At 41.1% G+C, this 27,083-nt stretch overlaps 1 protein-coding gene across 1 annotated transcript in view; it reads left to right on the top strand.

The window, feature by feature from the left end:
- Window positions 1-4,853: 4,853 nt before the first annotated feature.
- The window catches only part of LOC121843292 (receptor-type tyrosine-protein phosphatase delta-like), a gene marked incomplete at both ends in the record, with an annotated part of 34,752 nt that continues 12,522 nt past the window's right edge, over window positions 4,854-27,083 (top strand). Inside the window, 4 exon segments of the mRNA XM_042312884.1 lie at window positions 4,854-4,967; window positions 10,928-11,158; window positions 11,532-11,692; window positions 12,631-12,642. Of these exon segments, the coding sequence (XP_042168818.1) occupies window positions 4,854-4,967; window positions 10,928-11,158; window positions 11,532-11,692; window positions 12,631-12,642 (518 nt within the window).

Here is a 27,083-nt window from a genome sequence, read left to right as displayed (position 1 = left end):
TAGTCGACCATCATTAAGGTGAATCTAGTTGATGATCCCTGTAGTCGACCATCATTAAGGTGAATCTAGTTGATGATCTCTGTAGTCGACCATCATTAAGGTGAATCTAGTTGATGATCTCTGTAGTCGACCATCATTAAGGTGAATCTAGTTGATGATCCCTGTAGTCGACCATCATTAAGGTGAATCTAGTTGATGATCCCTGTAGTCGACCATCATTAAGGTGAATCTAGTTGATGATCCCTGTAGTCGACCATCATTAAGGTGAATCTAGTTGATGATCTCTGTACTGTAGTTGACCATCATTAAGGTGAATCTAGTTGATGATCCCTGTAGTCGACCATCATTAAGGTGAATCTAGTTGATGATCTCTGTACTGTAGTTGACCATCATTAAGGTGAATCTAGTTGATGATCCCTGTAGTCGACCATCATTAAGGTGAATCTAGTTGATGATCTCTGTAGTCGACCATCATTAAGGTGAATCTAGTTGATGATCCCTGTAGTCGACCATCATTAAGGTGAATCTAGTTGATGATCCCTGTAGTCGACCATCATTAAGGTGAATCTAGTTGATGATCTCTGTACTGTAGTTGACCATCATTAAGGTGAATCTAGTTGATGATCCCTGTAGTCGACCATCATTAAGGTGAATCTAGTTGATGATCTCTGTAGTCGACCATCATTGATGATCTCTGTTCTGTAGTTGACCATCATTAAGGTGAATCTAGTTGATGATCTCTGTAGTTGACCATCATTAAGGTGAATCTAGTTGATGATCCCTGTAGTTGACCATCATTAAGGTGAATCTAGTTGATGATCTATGTAGTCAACCATCATTAAGGTGAATCTAGTTGATGATCCCTGTAGTCGACCATCATTAAGGTGAATCTAGTTGATGATCCCTGTAGTCGACTATCATTAAGGTGAATCTAGTTGATGATCTCTGTAGTCGACCATCATTAAGGTGAATCTAGTTGATGATCTCTGTTCTGTAGTCGACCATCATTAAGGTGAATCTAGTTGATGATCTCTGTAGTCGACCATCATGAAGGTGAATCTAGTTGATGATCTCTGTACTGTAGTCGACCATCATTAAGGTGAATCTAGTTGATGATCTCTGTAGTCGACCATCATGAAGGTGAATCTAGTTGATGATCTCTGTAGTCGACCATCATTAAGGTGAATCTAGTTGATGATCCCTGTAGTCGACCATCATTAAGGTGAATCTAGTTGATGATCCCTGTAGTCGACCATCATTAAGGTGAATCTAGTTGATGATCCCTGTAGTCGACCATCATTAAGGTGAATCTAGTTGATGATCTCTGTACTGTAGTTGACCATCATTAAGGTGAATCTAGTTGATGATCTCTGTAGTCGACCATCATTAAGGTGAATCTAGTTGATGATCTCTGTTCTGTAGTCGACCATCATTAAGGTGAATCTAGTTGATGATCCCTGTAGTCTCATTAAGGTGAATCTAGTTGATGATCTCTGTAGTCATCATTAAGGTGAATCTAGTTGATGATCTCTGTAGTCGACCATCATTGATGATCTCTGTTCTGTAGTCGACCATCATTAAGGTGAATCTAGTTGATGATCCCTGTAGTCGACCATCATTAAGGTGAATCTAGTTGATGATCTCTGTAGTCGACCATCATTAAGGTGAATCTAGTTGATGATCTCTGTAGTCGACCATCATTAAGGTGAATCTAGTTGATGATCCCTGTAGTCGACCATCATTAAGGTGAATCTAGTTGATGATCCCTGTAGTCGACCATCATTAAGGTGAATCTAGTTGATGATCCCTGTAGTCGACCATCATTAAGGTGAATCTAGTTGATGATCTCTGTAGTCGACCATCATTAAGGTGAATCTAGTTGATGATCCCTGTAGTCGACCATCATTAAGGTGAATCTAGTTGATGATCTCTGTAGTCGACCATCATTAAGGTGAATCTAGTTGATGATCCCTGTAGTCGACCAACATTAAGGTGAATCTAGTTGATGATCCCTGTCTGTAGTCTCATTAAGGTGAATCTAGTTGATGATCCCTGTAGTCCATCATTAAGGTGAATCTAGTTGATGATCTCTGTAGTCGACCATCATTAAGGTGAATCTAGTTGATGATCCCTGTTGACCATCATTAAGGTGATCTAGTTGATGATCTCTGTAGTCGACCATCATTAAGGTGAATCTAGTTGATGATCCCTGTAGTCGACCATCATTAAGGTGAATCTAGTTGATGATCCCTGTAGTCGACCATCATTAAGGTGAATCTAGTTGATGATCCCTGTAGTCGACCATCATTAAGGTGAATCTAGTTGATGATCTCTGTAGTCGACCATCATTAAGGTGAATCTAGTTGATGATCCCTGTAGTCGACCATCATTAAGGTGAATCTAGTTGATGATCTCTGTAGTCGACCATCATTAAGGTGAATCTAGTTGATGATCTCTGTAGTCGACCATCATTAAGGTGAATCTAGTTGATGATCTCTGTAGTCGACCATCATTAAGGTGAATCTAGTTGATGATCTCTGTTCTGTAGTCGACCATCATTAAGGTGAATCTAGTTGATGATCTCTGTAGTCGACCATCATTAAGGTGAATCTAGTTGATGATCTCTGTAGTCGACCATCATTAAGGTGAATCTAGTTGATGATCTCTGTTCTGTAGTCGACCATCATTAAGGTGAATCTAGTTGATGATCCCTGTAGTCGACCATCATTAAGGTGAATCTAGTTGATGATCTCTGTAGTCGACCATCATTAAGGTGAATCTAGTTGATGATCTCTGTAGTCGACCATCATTAAGGTGAATCTAGTTGATGATCCCTGTAGTCGACCATCATTAATGTGAATCTAGTTGATGATCCCTGTAGTCGACCATCATTAAGGTGAATCTAGTTGATGATCCCTGTAGTCGACCATCATTAAGGTGAATCTAGTTGATGATCTCTGTACTGTAGTTGACCATCATTAAGGTGAATCTAGTTGATGATCCCTGTAGTCGACCATCATTAAGGTGAATCTAGTTGATGATCTCTGTAGTCGACCATCATTAAGGTGAATCTAGTTGATGATCCTGTAGTCGACCATCATTAAGGTGAATCTAGTTGATGATCTCTGTAGTCGACCATCATTAAGGTGAATCTAGTTGATGATCTCTGTAGTCGACCATCATTAAGGTGAATCTAGTTGATGATCTCTGTAGTCGACCATCATTAAGGTGAATCTAGTTGATGATCCTGTAGTCGACCATCATTAAGGTGAATCTAGTTGATGATCCCTGTAGTCGACCATCATTAAGGTGAATCTAGTTGATGATCTCTGTTCTGTAGTCGACCATCATTAAGGTGAATCTAGTTGATGATCCCTGTAGTCGACCATCATTAAGGTGAATCTAGTTGATGATCTCTGTAGTCGACCATCATTAAGGTGAATCTAGTTGATGATCTCTGTTCTGTAGTCGACCATCATTAAGGTGAATCTAGTTGATGATCTCTGTAGTCGACCATCATTAAGGTGAATCTAGTTGATGATCCCTGTAGTCCCATCATTAAGGTGAATCTAGTTGATGATCTCTGTAGTCGACCATCATTAAGGTGAATCTAGTTGATGATCTCTGTAGTCACCATCATTAAGGTGAATCTAGTTGATGATCCCTGTAGTCGACCATCATTAAGGTGAATCTAGTTGATGATCCCTGTAGTCGACCATCATTAAGGTGAATCTAGTTGATGATCTCTGTAGTTGACCATCATTAAGGTGAATCTAGTTGATGATCCCTGTAGTCGACCATCATTAAGGTGAATCTAGTTGATGATCTCTGTAGTCGACCATCATTAAGGTGAATCTAGTTGATGATCCCTGTAGTCGACCATCATTAAGGTGAATCTAGTTGATGATCCCTGTACTGTAGTCGACCATCATTAAGGTGAATCTAGTTGATGATCCTGTAGTCGACCATCATTAAGGTGAATCTAGTTGATGATCTCTGTAGTCGACCATCATTAAGGTGAATCTAGTTGATGATCCCTGTAGTCGACCATCATTAAGGTGAATCTAGTTGATGATCTCTGTAGTCGACCATCATTAAGGTGAATCTAGTTGATGATCTCTGTAGTCGACCATCATTAAGGTGAATCTAGTTGATGATCTCTGTTTCTTTAGTCGACCATCATTAAGGTGAATCTAGTTGATGATCCCTGTAGTCGACCATCATTAAGGTGAATCTAGTTGATGATCCCTGTAGTCGACCATCATTAAGGTGAATCTAGTTGATGATCCCTGTAGTCGACCATCATTAAGGTGAATCTAGTTGATGATCTCTGTAGTCGACCATCATTAAGGTGAATCTAGTTGATGATCCCTGTAGTCGACCATCATTAAGGTGAATCTAGTTGATGATCTCTGTTCTGTAGTCGACCATCATTAAGGTGAATCTAGTTGATGATCCCTGTAGTTGACCATCATTAAGGTGAATCTAGTTGATGATCTCTGTAGTCGACCATCATTAAGGTGAATCTAGTTGATGATCCCTGTACTGTAGTTGACCATCATTAAGGTGAATCTAGTTGATGATCTCTGTAGTCGACCATCATTAAGGTGAATCTAGTTGATGATCTCTGTAGTCGACCATCATTAAGGTGAATCTAGTTGATGATCCCTGTAGTCGACCATCATTAAGGTGAATCTAGTTGATGATCCCTGTAGTCGACCATCATTAAGGTGAATCTAGTTGATGATCCCTGTAGTCGACCATCATTAAGGTGAATCTAGTTGATGATCCTGTAGTCGACCATCATTAAGGTGAATCTAGTTGATGATCCCAACTGTACATGATAACTGAAGTGTTGTGTTGTTGTTGCCAGGGGATACTATGTGGTGGTGGTTCCTCTGAAGAAACAGAGAGGAGGGAAGTTCTTGAAGCCTGGTGACAACCCTGATCAGATGAACCTAGATGAGGTGAGATACTGCATGATGATGGAGATGATAATGGTAACATAATATGACGATGATAATGATGTGTAATAACCAGATAACACAATATGAAGATGATAATGATAACACAATATGAAGATGATAATGATGTGTAATAACCAGATAACACAATATGAAGGTGATAATGATAACACAATATGAAGATGATAATGATAACACAATATGAAGATGATAATGATAACACAATATGAAGATGATAATGATAACACAATATGAAGATGATAATGGTAACATAATATGCAGATGATAATGATGTGTAATAACCAGATAACACAATATGGAGATGATAATGATGTGTAATAACCAGATAACACAATATGAAGATGATGATGATGGGTAATAACCAGATAACACAATATGAAGATGATAATGATGTGTAATAACCAGATAACACAATATGAAGATGATGATGATAACACAATATGAAGATGATAATGATGTGTAATAACCAGATAACACAATATGAAGATGATAATGATGTGTAATAACCAGATAACACAATATGAAGATGATAATGATGTGTAATAACCATAACACAATATGAATGATAATGATGTGTAATAACCAGATAACACAATATGGAGATGATAATGATGTGTAATAACCAGATAACACAATATGAAGATGATGATGATGGGTAATAACCAGATAACACAATATGAAGATGATAATGACGTGTAATAACCAGATAACACAATATGAATGTGATAATGATAACACAATATGAAGATGATAATGATAACATAATATGAAGGTGATAATGATGGGTAATAACCAGATAACACAATATGAAGGCGATAATGATAACACAATATGAAGATGATAATGATGGGTAATAACCAGATAACACAATATGAAGATGATAATGATGTGTAATAACCAGATAACACAATATGAAGGTGATAATGATGGGTAATAACCAGATAACACAATATGGAGATGATAATGATAACACAATATGAAGATGATAATGATAACACAATATGAAGGTGATAATGATGGGTAATAACCAGATAACACAATATGAAGATGATAATGATGGGTAATAACCAGATAACACAATATGAAGATGATAATGATGTGTAATAACCAGATAACACAATATAGAGATGATAATGATGGGTAATAACCAGATAACACAATATGAAGATGATAATGATGGGTAATAACCAGATAACACAATATGAAGATGATGATGATGGGTAATAACCAGATAACACAATATGAAGATGATAATGATGGGTAATAACCAGATAACACAATATGAAGATGATAATGATGTGTAATAACCAGATAACACAATATGGAGATGATGATGATGGGTAATAACCAGATAACACAATATGAAGATGATAATGATGTGTAATAACCAGATAACACAATATGAAGATGATAATGATGTGTAATAACCAGATAACACAATATGAAGATGATAATGATAACACAATATGAAGATGATAATGATAACACAATATGAAGATGATAATGATGGGTAATAACCAGATAACACAATATGAAGATGATAATGATAACACAATATGAAGATGATAATGATGGGTAAAACCAGATAACACAGATAACACAATATGAAGGTGATAATGATGGGTAATAACCAGATAACACAATATGGAGATGATAATGATGGGTAATAACGATATAACATTGTTAATAACATTTAACCTCCTCTCTCCCCCTCTCATTTAACTCCTCTCTCCCCCTCTCTCCTCCTCTCCTCTCCTCCTCTCTCCTCCTCTCCTCCTCTCTCCTCCTCTCCTCTCCTCCTCTCATTTAACTCCTCTCTCCCCCTCTCGCCTCCTCTCATTTAACTCCTCTCTCCCCTCTCTCTCCTCCTCTCCTCTCCTCCTCTCTTCTCTCTCCTCCTCTCTCTCTCCTCTCATTTAACTCCTCTCTCCCCCTCTCTCCTCCTCTCATTTAACTCCTCTCACCCCCTCTCTCCTCCTCTCCTCTCCTCCTCTCTTCTCTCTCCTCCTCTCTCCTCCTCTCATTTAACTCCTCTCTCCCCCTCTCTCCTCCTCTCCTATCCTCCTCTCTTCTCTCTCCTCCTCTCTCCCCCTCTCTCCTCCTCTCCTCTCCTCCTCTCTTCTCTCTCATCTCCTCCTCTCCTTTAACCTTCTCTTACCACCTCTTTCTATCCCTCTCTATCCTCTCCTCCTCTCTCTATCCATCTCTCTCCCTTCTACCTCCCCTCTCATCTTTCTATCAATCTCTATCCTCTCCCCTCCTCTCTCTATCCATCTCTCTCCTTCTACCTCCCCTCTCATCTTTCTATCAATCTCTCCTCTCCTCTCCTCTCTCTATCCATCTCTCTCCCTTCTACCTCTCCTCTCATCTTTCTATCAATCTCTATCCATCTATATCCTCTCCTCTCTCTATCCATCTCTCTCAATTCTACCTCTCCTCCCCTCTCTCTGTCCATCTCTATCCCCTCCTCCCCTCTCTCTATCCTCTTCTCAAGTCTCTCTTTCCATCTCTATCCCCTCCTCCCTCTCTCTATCCTCTCCTCCCCTCTCTCTATCCATCTATATCCCTCCTCGCCTCTCCCTATCCATCTCTCTCAATTCTACCTCTCCTCCCCTCTCTCTATCCATCTCTATCCCCTCCTCCCCTCTCTCTATCCTCTCCTCCCCTCTCTCTATCCATCTATATCCCCTCCTCGCCTCTCCCTATCCATCTCTCTCAATTCTACCTCTCCTCCCCCTCTCTTTCCATCTCTATCCCCTCCTCCCCTCTCTCTATCTTCTCCTCCCCTCTCTCTATCCTCTCCTCCTCTCTCTCTCTTTCCATCTCTATCCCCTCCTCCCCTCTCTATCCCCTCCCCCCTCTCTCTATCCATCTCTATCCTCTCCTCCTCTCTCTCTTTCCATCTCTATCCCCTCCTCCCCTCTCTCTATCCATCTCTAACCTCTCTTCCTCTCTCTTTCCATCTCTATCCTCTCCCCCTCTCTCTATCCATCTCTATCCTCTCCTCCTCTCTCTCTTTCCATCTCTATCCCCTCCTCCCCTCTCTCTATCCATCTCTAACCTCTCCTCCTCTCTCTTTCCATCTCTATCCTCTCCTCCTCTCTCTTTCCATCTCTATCCTTCCCTCTCTCTATCCTTTCCTCCTCTCTCTCTATCCATCTCTAACCTCTCCTCCTCTCTCTCTCCATCTCTAACCTCTCCTCCTCTCTCTTTCCATCTCTATCCTCTCTCCTCTCTCTTTCCATCTCTAACCTCTCCTCCTCCTCTCTCTATCCATCTCTAACCTCTCCTCCTCTCTCCTATCCATCTCTAACCTCTCCTCCTCTCTCTCTATCCATCTCTAACCTCTCCTCTCTCTCCCATCTCTAACCTCTCCTCCTCTCTCTATCCATCTCTAACCTCCCTCCTCTCTCTTTCCATCTCTATCCTCTCTCCTATCTCTATCCTCTCCTCCTCTCTCTTTCCATCTCTATCCTCTCCTCCTCTCTGTCTTTCCATCTCTAACCTCTCCTCCTCTCTCTATCCATCTCTAACCTCTCCTCCTCTCTCTCTATCCATCTCTATCCCTCCTCTCTCTATCCATCTCTAACCTCTCCTCCTCTCTCTATCCATCTCTAACCTCTCCTCCTCTCTCTTTCCATCTCTATCCTCTCCCCCCTCTCTCTATCCATCTCTATCCTCTCCTCCTCTCTCTCTTTCCATCTCTATCCTCTCCTCCTCTCTCTATCCATCTCTATCCTCTCCTCCTCTCTCTTTCCATCTCTATCCTCTCCTCCTCTCTCTTTCCATCTCTAACCTCTCCTCCTCTCTCTCTATCCATCTCTAACCTCTCCTCCTCTCTCTATCCATCTCTAACCTCTCCTCCTCTCTCTCTATCCATCTCTAACCTCTCCTCCTCTCTCTCTATCCATCCATCTCCTCCTCCTCTTTCCATCTCCCTCTCCTCCTCTCTCTTTCCATCTCTATCCTCTCCTCCTCTCTCTCTATCCTCTCCTCCTCTCTGTCTTTCCATCTCTATCCTCTCCTCCTCTCTCTCCATCTCTATCCTCTCCTCCTCTCTCTTTCCATCTCTATCCTCTCCTCCTCTCTCTTTCCATCTCTAACCTCTCCTCTCTCTCTCTATCCATCTCTATCCTCTCCTCCTCTCTCTTTCCATCTCTATCCTCTCCTCCTCTCTCTTTCCATCTCTATCCTCTCCTCCTCTCTTTCCATCTCTATCCCCTCCTCCCCTCTCTCTATCCTCTCTCCTCTCTGTCTTTCCATCTCTATCCTCTCCTCCTCTCTCTTTCCATCTCTATCCCCTCCTCCCCTCTCTCTATCCTCTCCTCCTCTCTGTCTTTCCATCTCTATCCTCTCCTCCTCTCTCTTTCCATCTCTATCCCCTCCTCCCCTCTCTCTATCCTTTCCTCCTCTCTCTCTATCCATCTCTATCCTCTCCTCCTCTCTCTTTCCATCTCTATCCCCTCCTCCCCTCTCTCTATCCTCTCCTCCTCTCTGTCTTTCCATCTCTATCCCCTCCTCCCCTCTCTATCCTCTCCTCCCTTCTGTCTCTCCATCTCTATCCTCTCCTCTCCTCTCTCTATCCATCTCTATCCCCTCCTCCCCCTGTCTATCCATCTCTCCCCTCCTCCCCCTGTCTATCCATCTCTATCCTCTCCTCCTCTGTCTATCCATCTCTATCCTCTCCCCTCTCTCTAATTCCATCTCTATCCTCTCCTCTCTCTATCCTCTCCCCTCTCTATCCTCTCCTCCCCTTCCTATCCCCTCCTCCTCCCTCTCTCTATCCTCTCCTCCCCTCTGTCTATCCATCTCTATCCTCTCCTCTCTCTCCCCTCTCTATCCCCTCCTCCCCTCTCTCTATCCATCTCTATCCTCTCCTCCTCTCTCTTTCCATCTCTATCCTCTCCTCCTCTCTCTTTCCATCTCTATCCCCTCCTCCCCTCTCTCTATCCTTTCCTCCTCTCTCTCTATCCATCTCTATCCTCTCCTCCCCTCTCTCTCTCTATCCTCTCCTCCCCTCTCTCTCTCCATCTCTATCCCCTCCTCCCCTCTCTCTCCCTCTCCTCCCCTCTCTCTCCTCTCTATCCTCTCCTCCTCTCTCTCTCCATCTCTATCCTCTCCTCCCCTCTCTCTCTCTCTATCCTCCCTCCCCTCTCTCTCTCTCTATCCCCTCCCCTCTCCTTTCCTCCTCTCTCTCTTCCATCTATATCCTCTCCTCCCCTCTCTCTATCTCTCTCTCCTCTCCTCCCCTCTCTCTATCCTCTCTCCTCCTCTCTCTTTCCATCTCTATCCCCTCCTCCCCTCTCTCTATCCCCTCCTCCCCTCTCTCTATCCTCTCCTCCTCTCTCTCTTTCCATCTCTATCCTCTCCTCCCCTCTCTCTATCCTCTCCTCCCCTCTCTCTATCCTCTCCTCCCCTCTCTCTATCCCTCCTCCCCTCTCTCTATCCTCTCCTCCTCCTATCCTCCTCTCCCCTCTCTCTATCCTCTCCTCCCTCTCTATCCATCCCTCCCCTCTCTCTATCCTCTCCTCCCCTCTCTCTCTCTCTATCCTCTCCTCCCCTCTGTCTATCCATCTCTATCCTCTCCTCCTCTCTCTCTATCCATCTCTATCCTCTCCTCCCCTCTCTCTATCTTCTCCTCCCCTCTCTCCCCTCTCCTCCCCTCTCTATCTCTCCTCCCCTCTCTCTATCCTCTCTCCCCTCTCTCTATCTCTCCTCCCCCCCTCTCTCTATCCATCTCCTCCTCTCTATCCTCTCCTCCCCCCTCCTCTATCCTCTCCTCCCCTCCTCTATCCTCTCTCCCTCTCCCTCTCTCCTCTCCTCCCCTCTCCTCCTCTATCCTCTCTATCCTCTCCTCCCCTCCGTCTATCCTCTCCTCCCCTCTCTCTCTCTATCCTCTCCTCCCCTCTGTCTATCCATCTCTACTCCCCCCTCTCCTCCAGCTCCTGAAAGAGATCAACAGGACCAGTGTGAGCCAGGCGCTGCGTGTTCGTCGCCAGGTCCCGGCCAGCCAATCAGATCCCAGGGCCTATGTTTCTGCCCACTTTAAGATCCTCCCCCAGGAGTTCACTCTCGGTGATGGGAGGAGCTATGGAGAGTTCCGGAACCGCCCCCTGCAAAACGGACAGGAATATGTGTTCTTTGTGCTGGCGCTGCTAGACCTGTCTAATAATGTGGGTTTGGGCTGGGAGTGGACACACACACACACACACACACACACACACACATACACACACACACACACACACACACACACACATACACACTCACACCAGAAGCATGTGTTCTTCGTGCTGGACTGGGGTCAAACCTGGGTCTCTCTGTTAGCCCACTGAGCTAAAGCCTAGTCATTAGCTAACAAGTCTTCAGGTTTTTAAGTTACTCATCACACAAGTATGTCTCAGATTATACACACACACTCTCTCTAACCAAACACACACGCGAGTGTGCACACACACGCGCACGTGCACACACACACACACACACACACACACACACACACACACACCCTCTCCCTAACCTCTCTCTCTCTCCCTCTCTCTCTAGACAATGTATTCAACCAGCCCCTATTCTGACCCCGTGACCTCCAATGACGTGGACCCTCAGCCAATCGTAGATGAGGAGGAGGGGCTTCTGTGGGTGGTGGGGCCGGTAATGGCTGTCATCTTCATCGTCTGCATCGTCATCGCCATCCTACTCTTCAAGAGGTGAGGAGAGGAGCGGAGAGGAGAGGGAGGAAAGGAGAGGAGAGGGAGAGTAAAGGAGGGGATGGAGGGAGAGAGAGAGGAGAGGAGAGGAGAGGAGAGGAGAGGAGAGGAGAGGCGAGGAGAGGAGAGGAGGAGAGGAGAGGAGAGGAGAGGAGAGGAGGAGAGGAGGGAGAGGAGAGGAGGGAGAGGAGAGGAGGAGAGAGAGGAGAGGAGAGGGAGGAGAGGAGAGGAGAGTAAAGGAGGGGATGGAGAGGAGAGAGGAGAGGAGAGGAGAGGAGAGGAGAGGAGAGGGAGGAGGGAGAGGAGAGGAGAGGAGAGGAGAGGAGAGAGAGGAGGAGAGGAGAGGAGAGGAGAGGAGAGGAGAGGAGAGTAAAGGAGGGGATGGAGGAGAGGAGGAAAGGAGGGAGAGGAGAGAGGAGAGGAGAGGAGGGAGAGGAGGGAGAGGGAGGAGGGAGAGGAGAGGAGAGGAGAGGAGAGGAGAGGAGGGGAGGGGAGGAGAGGAGAGGAGAGTAAAGGAGGGGATGGAGAGGAGAGGAGAGGAGAGGAGAGGAGAGGAGAGGAGGGGAGGAGAGGAGAGGAGAGGAGAGGAAGGAGAGGAGAGGAGAGGGAGGGGAGGAGAGAGGAGGAGGAGAGGAGAGGAGGAGGAGGGAGAGGAGAGGAGGGGAGAGGGAGAGGAGGCGAGGAGGGAGAGGAGGAGGAGGAGAGGAGAGGAGAGGAGAGGAGAGGAGAGGAGAGGAGAGGAGAGGAGAGGGAGAGGGAGAGGGAGAGGAGAGGAGAGAGGAGAGGAGAGGAGAGGAGAGGAGAGGGAGGGGAGGAGAGGAGAGGAGAGGAGAAAAGCACTACTAATGTACAGACAGTTTCAGGTTTCTGATCAACTCTCAATATCATAACATGATATTTCTTTCTCTTGTTCTGCTCTCTCTGCTTCGTTGACCCAGTAAACCAGACAGGTAAGAAGAAGGATGTACTCATTACTATCCTGTTAGAGATTCTGATTACCATCATGTTACCTAGGTTACAGCTGTTAGAATCATGCTATGTTGAAACTATAGTGCGAAGAAAAGAAACTGAAACACAATATTTAGTATATCGTTTTCCCTCCATACACCTGGTAATATGTAGCCTGGGTACCAGTCAGTTTACTCCCTACACCTGGTAATATGTAGCCTGGGTACCAGTCAGTTTACTCCATACACCTGGTAATATGTAGCCTGGGTACCAGTCAGTTTACTCCCTACACCTGGTAATATGTAGCCTGGGTACCAGTCAGTTTACTCCATACACCTGGTAATATGTAGCCTGGGTACCAGTCAGTTTACTCCATACACCTGGTAATATGTAGCCTGGGTACCAGTCAGTTTTCCCTCCATACACCTGGTAATATGTAGCCTGGGTACCAGTCAGTTTACTCCCTACACCTGGTAATATGTAGCCTGGGTACCAGTCAGTTTTCCCTCCATACACCTGGTAATATGTAGCCTGGGTACCAGTCAGTTTTCCTCCATACACCTGGTAATATGTAGCCTGGGTACCAGTCAGTTTACTCCCTACACCTGGTAATATGTAGCCTGTGTACCAGTCAGTTTTCCCTCCATACACCTGGTAATATGTAGCCTGGGTACCAGTCAGTTTTCCCTCCATACACCTGGTAATATGTAGCCTGGGTACCAGTCAGTTTTCCCTCCATACACCTGGTAATATGTAGCCTGGGTACCAGTCAGTTTTCCCTCCATACACCTGGTAATATGTAGCCTGGGTACCAGTCAGTTTTCCCTCCATACACCTGGTAATATGTAGCCTGGGTACCAGTCAGTTTACTCCCTACACCTGGTAATATGTAGCCTGGGTACCAGTCAGTTTTACTCCCTACACCTGGTAATATGTAGCCTGGGTACCAGTCAGTTTACTCCCTACACCTGGTAATATGTAGCCTGGGTACCAGTCAGTTTACTCCCTACACCTGGTAATATGTAGCCTGGGTACCAGTCAGTTTTACTCCGTACACCTGGTAATATGTAGCCTGGGTACCAGTCACTTTACTCCCTACACCTGGTAATATGTAGCCTGGGTACCAGTCAGTTTACTCCCTACACCTGGTAATATGTAGCCTGGGTACGAGTCAGTTTATTCCCTACACCTGGTAATATGTAGCCTGGGTACCAGTCAGTTTAATCCCTACACCTGGTAATATGTAGCCTGGGTACCAGTATGTTTAGCTAAAATTCCACTCTTTGTTCTCCGTTTCATATGCTAAAGTCTGTCATTACAGACATCATTACATTGAAAGGACTGGAATGATGGCTAAACAGATGGGTAGCCAGGCTAGACCACGGAGTGGAATGATAGCTGACTGGTACCAGACTAGACCAAGGAGTAGAATGATAGCTGACTGGTATCCAGGCTAGACCAAGGAGTGGAATGATAGCTGACTGGTATCCAGACTAGACCAAGGAGTGGAATGATAGCTGACTGGCACCCAGACTAGACCAAGGAGTGGAATGATAGCTGACTGGTACCCAGACTAGACCAAGGAGTGGAATGATAGCTGACTGGTATCCAGACTAGACCAAGGAGTGGAATGATAGCTGACTGGTACCCAGACTAGACCAAGGACTGGAATGATAGCTGACTGGTATCCAGGCTAGACCAAGGAGTGGAATGATAGCTGACTGGTATCCAGGCTAGACCAAGGAGTGGAATAATAGCTGACTGGTATCCAGACTAGACCAAGGAGTGGAATGATAGCTGACTGACTGGTACCCAGACTAGACCAAGGAGTGGAATGATATCTGACTGGTATCATACTAGACCAAGGAGTGGAATGATAGCTAGACTGACTGGTATCCAAACTAGATCAAGGAGTGGAATGATAGCTAGACTGACTGGTATCCAGACTAGACCAAGGAGTGGAATGATAGCTGACTGGTACCAGACTAGACCAAGGAGTGGAATGATAGCTGACTGGTATCCAGGCTAGACCACGGAGTGGAATGATAGCTGACTGGTACCAGACTAGACCAAGGAGTAGAATGATAGCTGACTGGTATCCAGACGAAACCAAGGAGTGGAATGATAGCTGACTGGTATCCAGACGAGACCAAGAAGTGGAATGATAGTTGACTGGTATCCAGACGAGACCAAGAAGTGGAATGATAGCTGACTGACTGGTTCCCAGACGAGACCAAGGAGTGGAATGATAGCTGACTGGTACCCAGACTAGACCAAGGAGTGGAATGATAGCTGACTGGTACCAGACTAGACCAAGGAGTGGAATGATATCTGACTGGTACCAGACTAGACCAAGGAGTGGAATGATAGCTGACTGGTATCCAGACTAGACCAAGGAGTGGAATGATAGCTGACTGGTATCCAGACTAGACCAAGGAGTAAAATGATATCTGACTGGTATCCAGACTAGACCAAGGAGTAAAATGATATCTGACTGGTATCAGACTAGACCAAGGAGTAAAATGATATCTGACTGGTATCAGACTAGACCAAGGAGTTGAATGATAGCTAGACTGATGGGTAGCCAGACAAGGTCATATTCAAGTTCATACCAGACTTGGTCATATCAGATTAGAGTTAGATAGACTAGGTCATGTGATAGGTTAGAGGTAGATAGACTAGGTCATGTGATAGGTTAGAGTTAGATAGACTAGGACATGTGATAGGTTAGAGTTAGATAGACTAGGTCATGTGATAGGTTAGAGGTAGATAGACTAGGTCATGTGATAGGTTAGAGTTAGATAGACTAGGTCATGTGATAGGTTAGAGTTAGATAGACTAGGTCATGTGATAGGTTAGAGTTAGATAGACTAGGACATGTGATAGGTTAGAGTTAGATAGACTAGGACATGTGATAGGTTAGAGTTAGATAGACTAGGACATGTGATAGGTTAGAGTTAGATAGACTAGGTCATGTGATAGGTTAGAGTTAGATAGACTAGGTCATGTGATAGGTTAGAGTTAGATAGGTTAGAGTTAGATAGACTAGGACATGTGATAGGTTAGAGTTAGATAGACTAGGTCATGTGATAGGTTAGAGTTAGATAGGTTAGAGTTAGATAGACTAGGTCATGTGATAGGTTAGAGTTAGATAGACTAGGTCATGTGATAGGTTAGAGTTAGATAGGTTAGAGTTAGATAGGTTAGGTTAGATAGATAGGTTAGGTTAGAGTTAGATAGACTAGGTCATGTGATAGGTTAGAGTTAGATAGGTTAGAGTTAGATAGACTAGGTCATATGATAGGTTAGAGTTAGATAGACTAGGTCATATGATAGGTTAGATAGACTAGGTCATATGATAGGTTAGAGTTAGAGTTAGATAGACTAGGTCATATGATAGGTTAGAGGTTAGATAGATAGACTAGGTCATATGATAGGTTAGAGTTAGATAGACTAGGTCATATGATAGGTTAGAGTTAGATAGACTAGGTCATATGATAGGTTAGAGTTAGATAGACTAGGTCATGTGATAGGTTAGAGTTAGATAGGTTAGAGTAGATAGACTAGGTCATATGATAGGTTAGAGTTAGATAGATAGACTAGGTCATATGATAGGTTAGAGTTAGATAGGTTAGAGTTAGATAGACTAGGTCATATGATAGGTTAGAGTTAGATAGACTAGGTCATGTGATAGGTTAGAGTTAGATAGACTAGGTCATGTGATAGGTTAGAGTTAGATAGACTAGGTCATAGATAGAGTTAGATAGGTTAGAGTTAGATAGACTAGGTCATATGATAGGTTAGAGTTAGATAGACTAGGTCATGTGATAGGTTAGAGTTAGATAGGTTAGATAGATAGACTAGGTCATGTGATAGGTTAGAGTTAGATAGACTAGAGTTAGATAGGTCATAGATAGGTTAGAGATAGGTTAGAGTTAGATAGACTAGGTCATATGATAGGTTAGAGTTAGATAGACTAGGTCATATGATAGGTTAGAGTTAGATAGACTAGGTCATATGATAGGTTAGAGTTAGATAGACTAGGTCATGTGATAGGTTAGAGGTAGATAGACTAGGTCATATGATAGGTTAGAGTTAGATAGACTAGGTCATATGATAGGTTAGAGTTAGATAGACTAGGTCATATGATAGGTTAGAGTTAGATAGACTAGGTCATGTGATAGGTTAGAGTTAGATAGACTAGGTCATATGATAGGTTAGAGTTAGATAGACTAGGTCATATGATAGGTTAGAGTTAGATAGACTAGGTCATATGATAGGTTAGAGTTAGATAGACTAGGTCATGTGATAGGTTAGAGTTAGATAGACTAGGTCATATGATAGGTTAGAGTTAGATAGACTAGGTCATGTGATAGGTTAGAGTTAGATAGACTAGGTCATATGATAGGTTAGAGTTAGATAGGTTAGAGGTAGATAGACTAGGTCATATGATAGGTTAGAGTTAGATAGACTAGGTCATGTGATAGGTTAGAGTTAGATAGACTAGGACATATGATAGGTTAGAGGTAGATAGACTAGGACATGTGATAGGTTAGAGTTAGATAGACTAGGTCATGTGATAGGTTAGAGTTAGATAGACTAGGTCATGTGATAGGTTAGAGTTAGATAGACTAGGTCATGTGATAGGTTAGAGTTAGATAGACTAGGTCATGTGATAGGTTAGAGTTAGATAGACTAGGTCATGTGATAGGTTAGAGTTAGATAGACTAGGACATGTGATAGGTTAGAGTTAGATAGACTAGGTCATGTGATAGGTTAGAGTTAGATAGACTAGGTCATGTGATAGGTTAGAGGTAGATAGGTTAGAGTTAGATAGACTAGGTCATGTGATAGGTTAGAGTTAGATAGACTAGGTCATGTGATAGGTTAGAGTTAGATAGACTAGGTCATGTGATAGGTTAGAGTTAGATAGACTAGGTCATGTGATAGGTTAGAGATAGACTAGGTCATGTGATAGGTTAGAGTTAGATAGACTAGGTCATGTGATAGGTTAGAGTTAGATAGACTAGGTCATGTGATAGGTTAGAGTTAGATAGACTAGGTCATATGATAGGTTAGAGTTAGATAGACTAGGACATGTGATAGGTTAGAGTTAGATAGACTAGGACATGTGATAGGTTAGAGTTAGATAGACTAGGTCATGTGATAGGTTAGAGTTAGATAGGTTAGAGTTAGATAGACTAGGTCATATGATAGGTTAGAGTTAGATAGGTTAGAGGTAGATAGACTAGGTCATATGATAGGTTAGAGTTAGATAGACTAGGTCATATGATAGGTTAGAGTTAGATAGACTAGGTCATATGATAGGTTAGAGTTAGATAGACTAGGTCATATGATAGGTTAGAGTTAGATAGGTTAGAGTTAGATAGACTAGGTCATATGATAGGTTAGAGTTAGATAGGTTAGAGTTAGATAGACTAGGTCATATGATAGGTTAGAGTTAGATAGGTTAGAGGTAGATAGACTAGGACATATGATAGGTTAGAGTTAGATAGACTAGGTCATATGATAGGTTAGAGGTAGATAGACTAGGTCATATGATAGGTTAGAGTTAGATAGACTAGGTCATATGATAGGTTAGAGGTAGATAGACTAGGTCATATGATAGGTTAGAGGTAGATAGACTAGGTCATATGATAGGTTAGAGGTAGATAGACTAGGTCATATGATAGGTTAGAGTTAGATAGGTTAGAGTTAGATAGACTAGGTCATATGATAGGTTAGAGTTAGATAGGTTAGAGTTAGATAGACCAGGTCATGTGATAGGTTAGAGGTAGATAGACTAGGTCATATGATAGGTTAGAGTTAGATAGACTAGGACATGTGATAGGTTAGAGTTAGATAGACTAGGTCATGTGATAGGTTAGAGGTAGATAGACTAGGTCATGTGATAGGTTAGAGTTAGATAGACTATGTCATGTGATAGGTTAGAGTTAGATAGGTTAGAGTTAGATAGACTAGGACATGTGATAGGTTAGAGTTAGATAGACTAGGTCATATGATAGGTTAGAGTTAGATAGGTTAGAGGTAGATAGACTAGGTCATATGATAGGTTAGAGTTAGATAGACTAGGTCATATGATAGGTTAGAGTTAGATAGACTAGGACATATGATAGGTTAGAGTTAGATAGACTAGGTCATATGATAGGTTAGAGGTAGATAGACTAGGTCATGTGATAGGTTAGAGTTAGATAGACTAGGTCATATGATAGGTTAGAGTTAGATAGGTTAGAGTTAGATAGACTAGGTCATGTGATAGGTTAGAGTTAGATAGACTAGGTCATATGATAGGTTAGAGTTAGATAGACTAGGTCATATGATAGGTTAGAGTTAGATAGACTAGGTCATGTGATAGGTTAGAGTTAGATAGACTAGGACATGTGATAGGTTAGAGTTAGATAGACTAGGTCATATGATAGGTTAGAGTTAGATAGGTTAGAGGTAGATAGACTAGGTCATATGATAGGTTAGAGTTAGATAGGTTAGAGTTAGATAGACTAGGTCATATGATAGGTTAGAGTTAGATAGGTTAGAGGTAGATAGACTAGGTCATATGATAGGTTAGAGTTAGATAGACTAGGTCATATGATAGGTTAGAGTTAGATAGACTAGGTCATATGATAGGTTAGAGTTAGATAGGTTAGAGTTAGATAGACTAGGTCATATGATAGGTTAGAGTTAGATAGACTAGGTCATATGATAGGTTAGAGTTAGATAGGCTAGAGGTAGATAGACTAGGTCATGTGATAGGCTAGAGTTAGATAGACTAGGTCATATGATAGGTTAGAGGTAGATAGACTAGGACATATGATAGGTTAGAGTTAGATAGACTAGGTCATATGATAGGTTAGAGTTAGATAGGTTAGAGTTAGATAGACTAGGTCATGTGATAGGTTAGAGTTAGATAGACTAGGTCATGTGATAGGTTAGAGTTAGATAGACTAGGTCATGTGATAGGTTAGAGGTAGATAGACTAGGTCATGTGATAGGTTAGAGTTAGATAGGTTAGGTCATATGATAGGTTAGAGTTAGATAGGTTAGAGTTAGATAGACTAGGACATGTGATAGGTTAGAGTTAGATAGACTAGGTCATGTGATAGGTTAGAGTTAGATAGACTAGGTCATATGATAGGTTAGAGTTAGATAGATAGATAGACTAGGTCATGTGATAGGTTAGAGTTAGATAGACTAGGACATATGATAGGTTAGAGTTAGATAGACTAGGTCATATGATAGGTTAGAGGTTAGATAGACTAGGTCATGTGATAGGTTAGAGTTAGATAGACTAGGTCATATGATAGGTTAGAGTTAGATAGACTAGGTCATATGATAGGTTAGAGTTAGATAGACTAGGTCATATGATAGGTTAGAGTTAGATAGACTAGGACATATGATAGGTTAGAGTTAGATAGACTAGGTCATATGATAGGTTAGAGTTAGAGTTAGATAGACTAGGTCATATGATAGTTAGAGTTAGATAGGTTAGAGTTAGATAGACTAGGTCATATGATAGGTTAGAGTTAGATAGACTAGGTCATATGATAGGTTAGAGTTAGGTAGATAGACTAGGTCATATGATAGGTTAGAGTTAGATAGTTATAGACTAGGTCATGTGATAGGTTAGAGTTAGATAGACTAGGTCATGTGATAGGTTAGAGTTAGATAGACTAGGTCATGTGATAGGTTAGAGTTAGATAGACTAGGTCATGTGATAGGTTAGAGTTAGATAGACTAGGTCATATGATAGGTTAGAGTTAGATAGACTAGGTCATAGTGATAGGTTAGAGTTAGATAGACTAGGACATGTGATAGGTTAGAGTTAGATAGACTAGGACATGTGATAGGTTAGAGTTAGATAGACTAGGTCATGTGATAGGTTAGAGTTAGATAGACTAGGTCATGTGATAGGTTAGAGTTAGATAGACTAGGACATGTGATAGGTTAGAGTTAGATAGACTAGGTCATGTGATAGGTTAGAGTTAGATAGACTAGGACATGTGATAGGTTAGAGTTAGATAGACTAGGACATGTGCTAGGTTAGAGTTAGATAGACTAGGTCATATGATAGGTTAGAGTTAGATAGGTTAGAGGTAGATAGACTAGTTCATATGATAGGTTAGAGTTAGATAGGTTAGAGGTAGATAGACTAGGTCATATGATAGGTTAGAGTTAGATAGACTAGGACATATGATAGGTTAGAGTTAGATAGACTAGGACATATGATAGGTTAGAGTTAGATAGACTAGGTCATATGATAGGTTAGAGTTAGATAGGTTAGAGATAGACTAGGTCATATGATAGGTTAGAGTTAGATAGAGAGTTAGATAGACTAGGTCATATGACTGGTTATATAGGTTAGAGGTAGATAGACTAGGACATATGATAGGTTAGAGTTAGATAGACTAGGTCATATGATAGGTTAGAGGTAGATAGACTAGGACATATGATAGGTTAGAGTTAGATAGAATAGGTCATATGATAGGTTAGAGGTAGATAGACTAGGTCATATGATAGGTTAGAGGTAGATAGACTAGGTCATATGATAGGTTAGAGTTAGATAGGTTAGAGTTAGATAGACTAGGTCATATGATAGGTTAGAGTTAGATAGACTAGGTCATATGATAGGTTAGAGTTAGATAGGTTAGAGTTAGATAGACCAGGTCATGTGATAGGTTAGAGGTAGATAGACTAGGTCATATGATAGGTTAGAGTTAGATAGACTAGGACATGTGATAGGTTAGAGTTAGATAGACTAGGTCATGTGATAGGTTAGAGGTAGATAGACTAGGTCATGTGATAGGTTAGAGTTAGATAGGTTAGGTCATATGATAGGTTAGAGTTAGATAGGTTAGAGGTAGATAGACTAGGACATATGATAGGTTAGAGTTAGATAGACTAGGTCATATGATAGGTTAGAGTTAGATAGGTTAGAGTTAGATAGACTAGGTCATATGATAGGTTAGAGTTAGATAGACTAGGTCATATGATAGGTTAGAGTTAGATAGACTAGGACATATGATAGGTTAGAGTTAGATAGACTAGGTCATATGATAGGCTAGAGGTAGATAGACTAGGTCATGTGATAGGCTAGAGTTAGATAGACTAGGACATATGATAGGTTAGAGTTAGATAGACTAGGTCATGTGATAGGTTAGAGTTAGATAGACTAGGTCATATGATAGGTTAGAGTTAGATAGACTAGGTCATATGATAGGTTAGAGTTAGATAGACTAGGTCATATGATAGGTTAGAGTTAGATAGACTAGGTCATGTGATAGGTTAGAGTTAGATAGACTAGGTCATATGATAGGTTAGAGTTAGATAGGTTAGATAGACTAGGTCATATGATAGGTTAGAGTTAGATAGGTTAGAGTTAGATAGACTAGGTCATATGATAGGTTAGAGTTAGATAGGTTAGGGTAGATATGGTCATATGATAGGTTAGAGTTAGATAGACTAGGACATATGATAGGTTAGAGTTAGATAGACTAGGTCATATGATAGGTTAGGTTAGATAGGTTAGAGATAGACTAGGTCATATGATAGGTTAGATAGGTTAGAGTAGATAGACTAGGTCATATGATAGGTTAGAGTTAGATAGGTTAGAGGTAGATAGACTAGGACATGTGATAGGTTAGAGTTAGATAGACTAGGTCATATGATAGGCTAGAGTTAGATAGACTAGGACATATGATAGGTTAGAGTTAGATAGGTTAGAGGTAGATAGACTAGGACATGTGATAGGTTAGAGTTAGATAGACTAGGTCATATGATAGGTTAGAGTTAGATAGACTAGGACATGTGATAGGTTAGAGTTAGATAGACTAGGACATGTGCTAGGTTAGAGTTAGATAGACTAGGTCATATGATAGGTTAGAGTTAGATAGGTTAGAGTTAGATAGACTAGGTCATGTGATAGGCTAGAGTTAGATAGACTAGGACATATGATAGGTTAGAGTTAGATAGACTAGGTCATATGATAGGTTAGAGTTAGATAGGTTAGAGGTAGATAGACTAGGACATGTGATAGGTTAGAGTTAGATAGACTAGGTCATATGATAGGTTAGAGTTAGATAGACTAGGACATATGATAGGTTAGAGTTAGATAGACTAGGTCATATGATAGGTTAGAGTTAGATAGACTAGGACATATGATAGGTTAGAGTTAGATAGACTAGGTCATATGATAGGTTAGAGTTAGATAGGTTAGAGTTAGATAGACTAGGTCATATGATAGGTTAGAGTTAGATAGACTAGGTCATATGATAGGTTAGAGTTAGATAGACTAGGTCATATGATAGGTTAGAGGTAGATAGACTAGGTCATATGATAGGTTAGAGTTAGATAGACTAGGTCATGTGATAGGTTAGAGTTAGATAGACTAGGTCATATGATAGGTTAGAGTTAGATAGGTTAGAGGTAGATATACTAGGTCATATGATAGGTTAGAGTTAGATAGGTTAGATGTAGATATACTAGGTCATATGATAGGTTAGAGGTAGATATACTAGGTCATATGATAGGTTAGAGTTAGATAGGTTAGAGGTAGATAGACTAGGTCATGTGATAGGTTAGAGTTAGATAGACTAGGTCATGTGATAGGTTAGAGTTAGATAGACTAGGACATATGATAGGTTAGAGGTAGATAGACTAGGACATGTGATAGGTTAGAGTTAGATAGACTAGGTCATGTGATAGGTTAGAGTTAGATAGACTAGGACATGTGATAGGTTAGAGTTAGATAGACTAGGTCATGTGATAGGTTAGAGTTAGATAGGTTAGAGTTAGATAGACTAGGACATGTGATAGGTTAGAGTTAGATAGACTAGGACATGTGATAGGTTAGAGTAGATAGACTAGGACATGTGATAGGTTAGAGTTAGTTAGATAGACTAGGTCATATGATAGGTTAGAGGTAGATAGACTAGGTCATGTGATAGGTTAGAGTTAGATAGGTTAGAGTAGATAGACTAGGTCATGTGATAGGTTAGAGTTAGATAGAGAGGTAGATAGACTAGGTCATGTGATAGGTTAGAGTTAGATAGACTAGGTCATGATAGGTTAGAGTTAGATAGACTAGGACATATGATAGGTTAGAGGTAGATAGACTAGGACATGTGATAGGTTAGAGTTAGATAGACTAGGTCATGTGATAGGTTAGAGTAGATAGACTAGGTCATGTGATAGGTTAGAGTTAGATAGACTAGGTCATGTGATAGGTTAGAGTTAGATAGACTAGGTCATGTGATAGGTTAGAGTTAGATAGACTAGGACATGTAATAGGTTAGAGTTAGATAGACTAGGACATGTGCTAGGTTAGAGTTAGATAGACTAGGTCATATGATAGGTTAGAGTTAGATAGGTTAGAGGTAGATAGACTAGGTCATGTGATAGGTTAGATAGGTTAGAGTTAGATAGACTAGGTCATATGATAGGTTAGAGTTAGATAGATAGACTAGGTCATATGATAGGTTAGAGTTAGATAGACTAGGACATATGATAGGTTAGAGTTAGATAGACTAGATAGACATAGTGATAGGTTAGAGTTAGATAGACTAGGTCATATGATAGGTTAGAGTTAGATAGACTAGGTTATGATAGACTAGGTCATATGATAGGTTATGTGATAGGTTAGAGGTAGATAGACTAGGACATATGATAGGTTAGAGTTAGATAGACTAGGTCATATGATAGGTTAGAGGTAGATAGACTAGGACATATGATAGGTTAGAGTTAGATAGACTAGGTCATGTGATAGGTTAGAGTTAGATAGACTAGGTCATGTGATAGGTTAGAGTTAGATAGACTAGGTCATATGATAGGTTAGAGTTAGATAGACTAGGTCATGTGATAGGTTAGAGTTAGATAGACTAGGTCATATGATAGGTTAGAGTTAGATAGACTAGGACATATGATAGGTTAGAGTTAGATAGACTAGGTCATGTGATAGGTTAGAGGTAGATAGACTAGGACATGTGATAGGTTAGAGTTAGATAGACTAGGTCATATGATAGGTTATAGGTTAGAGTTAGATAGACTAGGTCATGTGATAGGTTAGAGTTAGATAGACTAGGTCATGTGATAGGTTAGAGTTAGATAGTTAGATAGACTAGGTCATATGATAGGTTAGAGTTAGATAGACTAGGTCATGTGATAGGTTAGAGTTAGATAGACTAGGTCATATGATAGGTTAGAGTTAGATAGACTAGGTCATGTGATAGGTTAGAGTTAGATAGACTAGGTCATATGATAGGTTAGAGTTAGATAGGTTAGAGTTAGATAGACTAGGTCATGTGATAGGTTAGAGTTAGATAGACTAGGTCATATGATAGGTTAGAGTTAGATAGACTAGGACATGTGATAGGTTAGAGTTAGATAGACTAGGTCATGTGATAGGTTAGAGTTAGATAGACTAGGTCATGTGATAGGTTAGAGTTAGATAGACTAGGTCATGTGATAGGTTAGAGGTTAGAGTTAGATAGACTAGGTCATGTGATAGGTTAGAGTTAGATAGACTAGGTCATGTGATAGGTTAGAGTTAGATAGACTAGGTCATATGATAGGTTAGAGTTAGATAGACTAGGTCATATGATAGGTTAGAGGTAGATAGACTAGGTCATGTGATAGGTTAGAGTTAGATAGACTAGGTCATATGATAGGTTAGAGTTAGATAGACTAGGTCATATGATAGGTTAGAGTTAGATAGACTAGGTCATATAGACTAGGTCATATGATAGACTAGGTCATAGATAGGTTAGAGTTAGATAGACTAGGTCATATGATAGGTTAGAGTTAGATAGACTAGGTCATATGATAGGTTAGAGTTAGATAGGTTATTAGACTAGGTCATATGATGGTAGGTTAGAGTTAGATAGACTAGGTCATATGATAGGTTAGAGTTAGATAGACTAGGACATATGATAGGTTAGAGTTAGATAGACTAGGTCATATGATAGGTTAGAGGTAGATAGACTAGGTCATGTGATAGGTTAGAGTTAGATAGACTAGGTCATATGATAGGTTAGAGTTAGATAGGTTAGAGTTAGATAGACCAGGTCATGTGATAGGTTAGAGGTAGATAGACTAGGTCATATGATAGGTTAGAGTTAGATAGACTAGGACATGTGATAGGTTAGAGTTAGATAGACTAGGTCATGTGATAGGTTAGAGGTAGATAGACTAGGTCATGTGATAGGTTAGAGTTAGATAGGTTAGGTCATATGATAGGTTAGAGTTAGATAGGTTAGAGTTAGATAGACTAGGACATGTGATAGGTTAGAGTTAGATAGACTAGGTCATGTGATAGGTTAGAGTTAGATAGACTAGGTCATATGATAGGTTAGAGTTAGATAGGTTAGAGTTAGATAGACTAGGTCATGTGATAGGTTAGAGTTAGATAGACTAGGACATATGATAGGTTAGAGTTAGATAGACTAGGTCATATGATAGGTTAGAGTTAGATAGACTAGGTCATATGATAGGTTAGAGGTAGATAGACTAGGTCATATGATAGGTTAGAGTTAGATAGACTAGGTCATATGATAGGTTAGTTAGAGGTTAGATTAGATAGACTAGGTCATGTGATAGGTTAGAGTTAGATAGACTAGGACATATGATAGGTTAGAGTTAGATAGACTAGGTCATGTGATAGGTTAGAGTTAGAGGTTAGATAGACTAGGTCATATGATAGGTTAGAGTTAGATAGATAGATAGACTAGGTCATATGATAGGTTAGAGTTAGATAGACTAGGTCATGTGATAGGTTAGAGGTAGATAGACTAGGTCATATGATAGGTTAGAGTTAGATAGGTTAGGTCATATGATAGGTTAGAGTTAGATAGGTTAGAGGTAGATAGGTTAGGTCATATGATAGGTTAGAGTTAGATAGACTAGGTCATGTGATAGGTTAGAGGTAGATAGACTAGGACATGTGATAGGTTAGAGTTAGATAGGTTAGGTCATATGATAGGTTAGAGTTAGATAGGTTAGAGGTAGATAGGTTAGGTCATATGATAGGTTAGAGTTAGATAGGTTAGAGGTAGATAGACTAGGTCATATGATAGGTTAGAGTTAGATAGACTAGGACATATGATAGGTTAGAGGTTAGATAGACTAGGACATGTGATAGGTTAGAGTTAGATAGACTAGGTTATGATAGGTTAGAGTATATAGACTAGGTTACATATGATAGGTTAGAGGTTAGATAGACTAGGACATATGATAGGTTAGAGTAGATAGACTAGGTCATGTGATAGGTTAGAGTTAGATAGACTAGGACATGTGATAGGTTAGAGTTAGATAGACTAGGTCATGTATTAGATAGGTTAGAGTTAGATAGACTAGGTCATATGATAGGTTAGAGTTAGATAGACTAGGTCATATGATAGGTTAGAGTTAGATAGGTTAGAGGTAGATAGACTAG

The sequence above is a fragment of the Oncorhynchus tshawytscha genome, unplaced genomic scaffold (assembly GCF_018296145.1).
Source record: "Oncorhynchus tshawytscha isolate Ot180627B unplaced genomic scaffold, Otsh_v2.0 Un_contig_8618_pilon_pilon, whole genome shotgun sequence".
NCBI lineage: Eukaryota > Metazoa > Chordata > Actinopteri > Salmoniformes > Salmonidae > Oncorhynchus > Oncorhynchus tshawytscha.
Note: the sequence above shows the minus strand (reverse complement) of the source record. Positions and strands in the feature narration are given on the sequence as shown.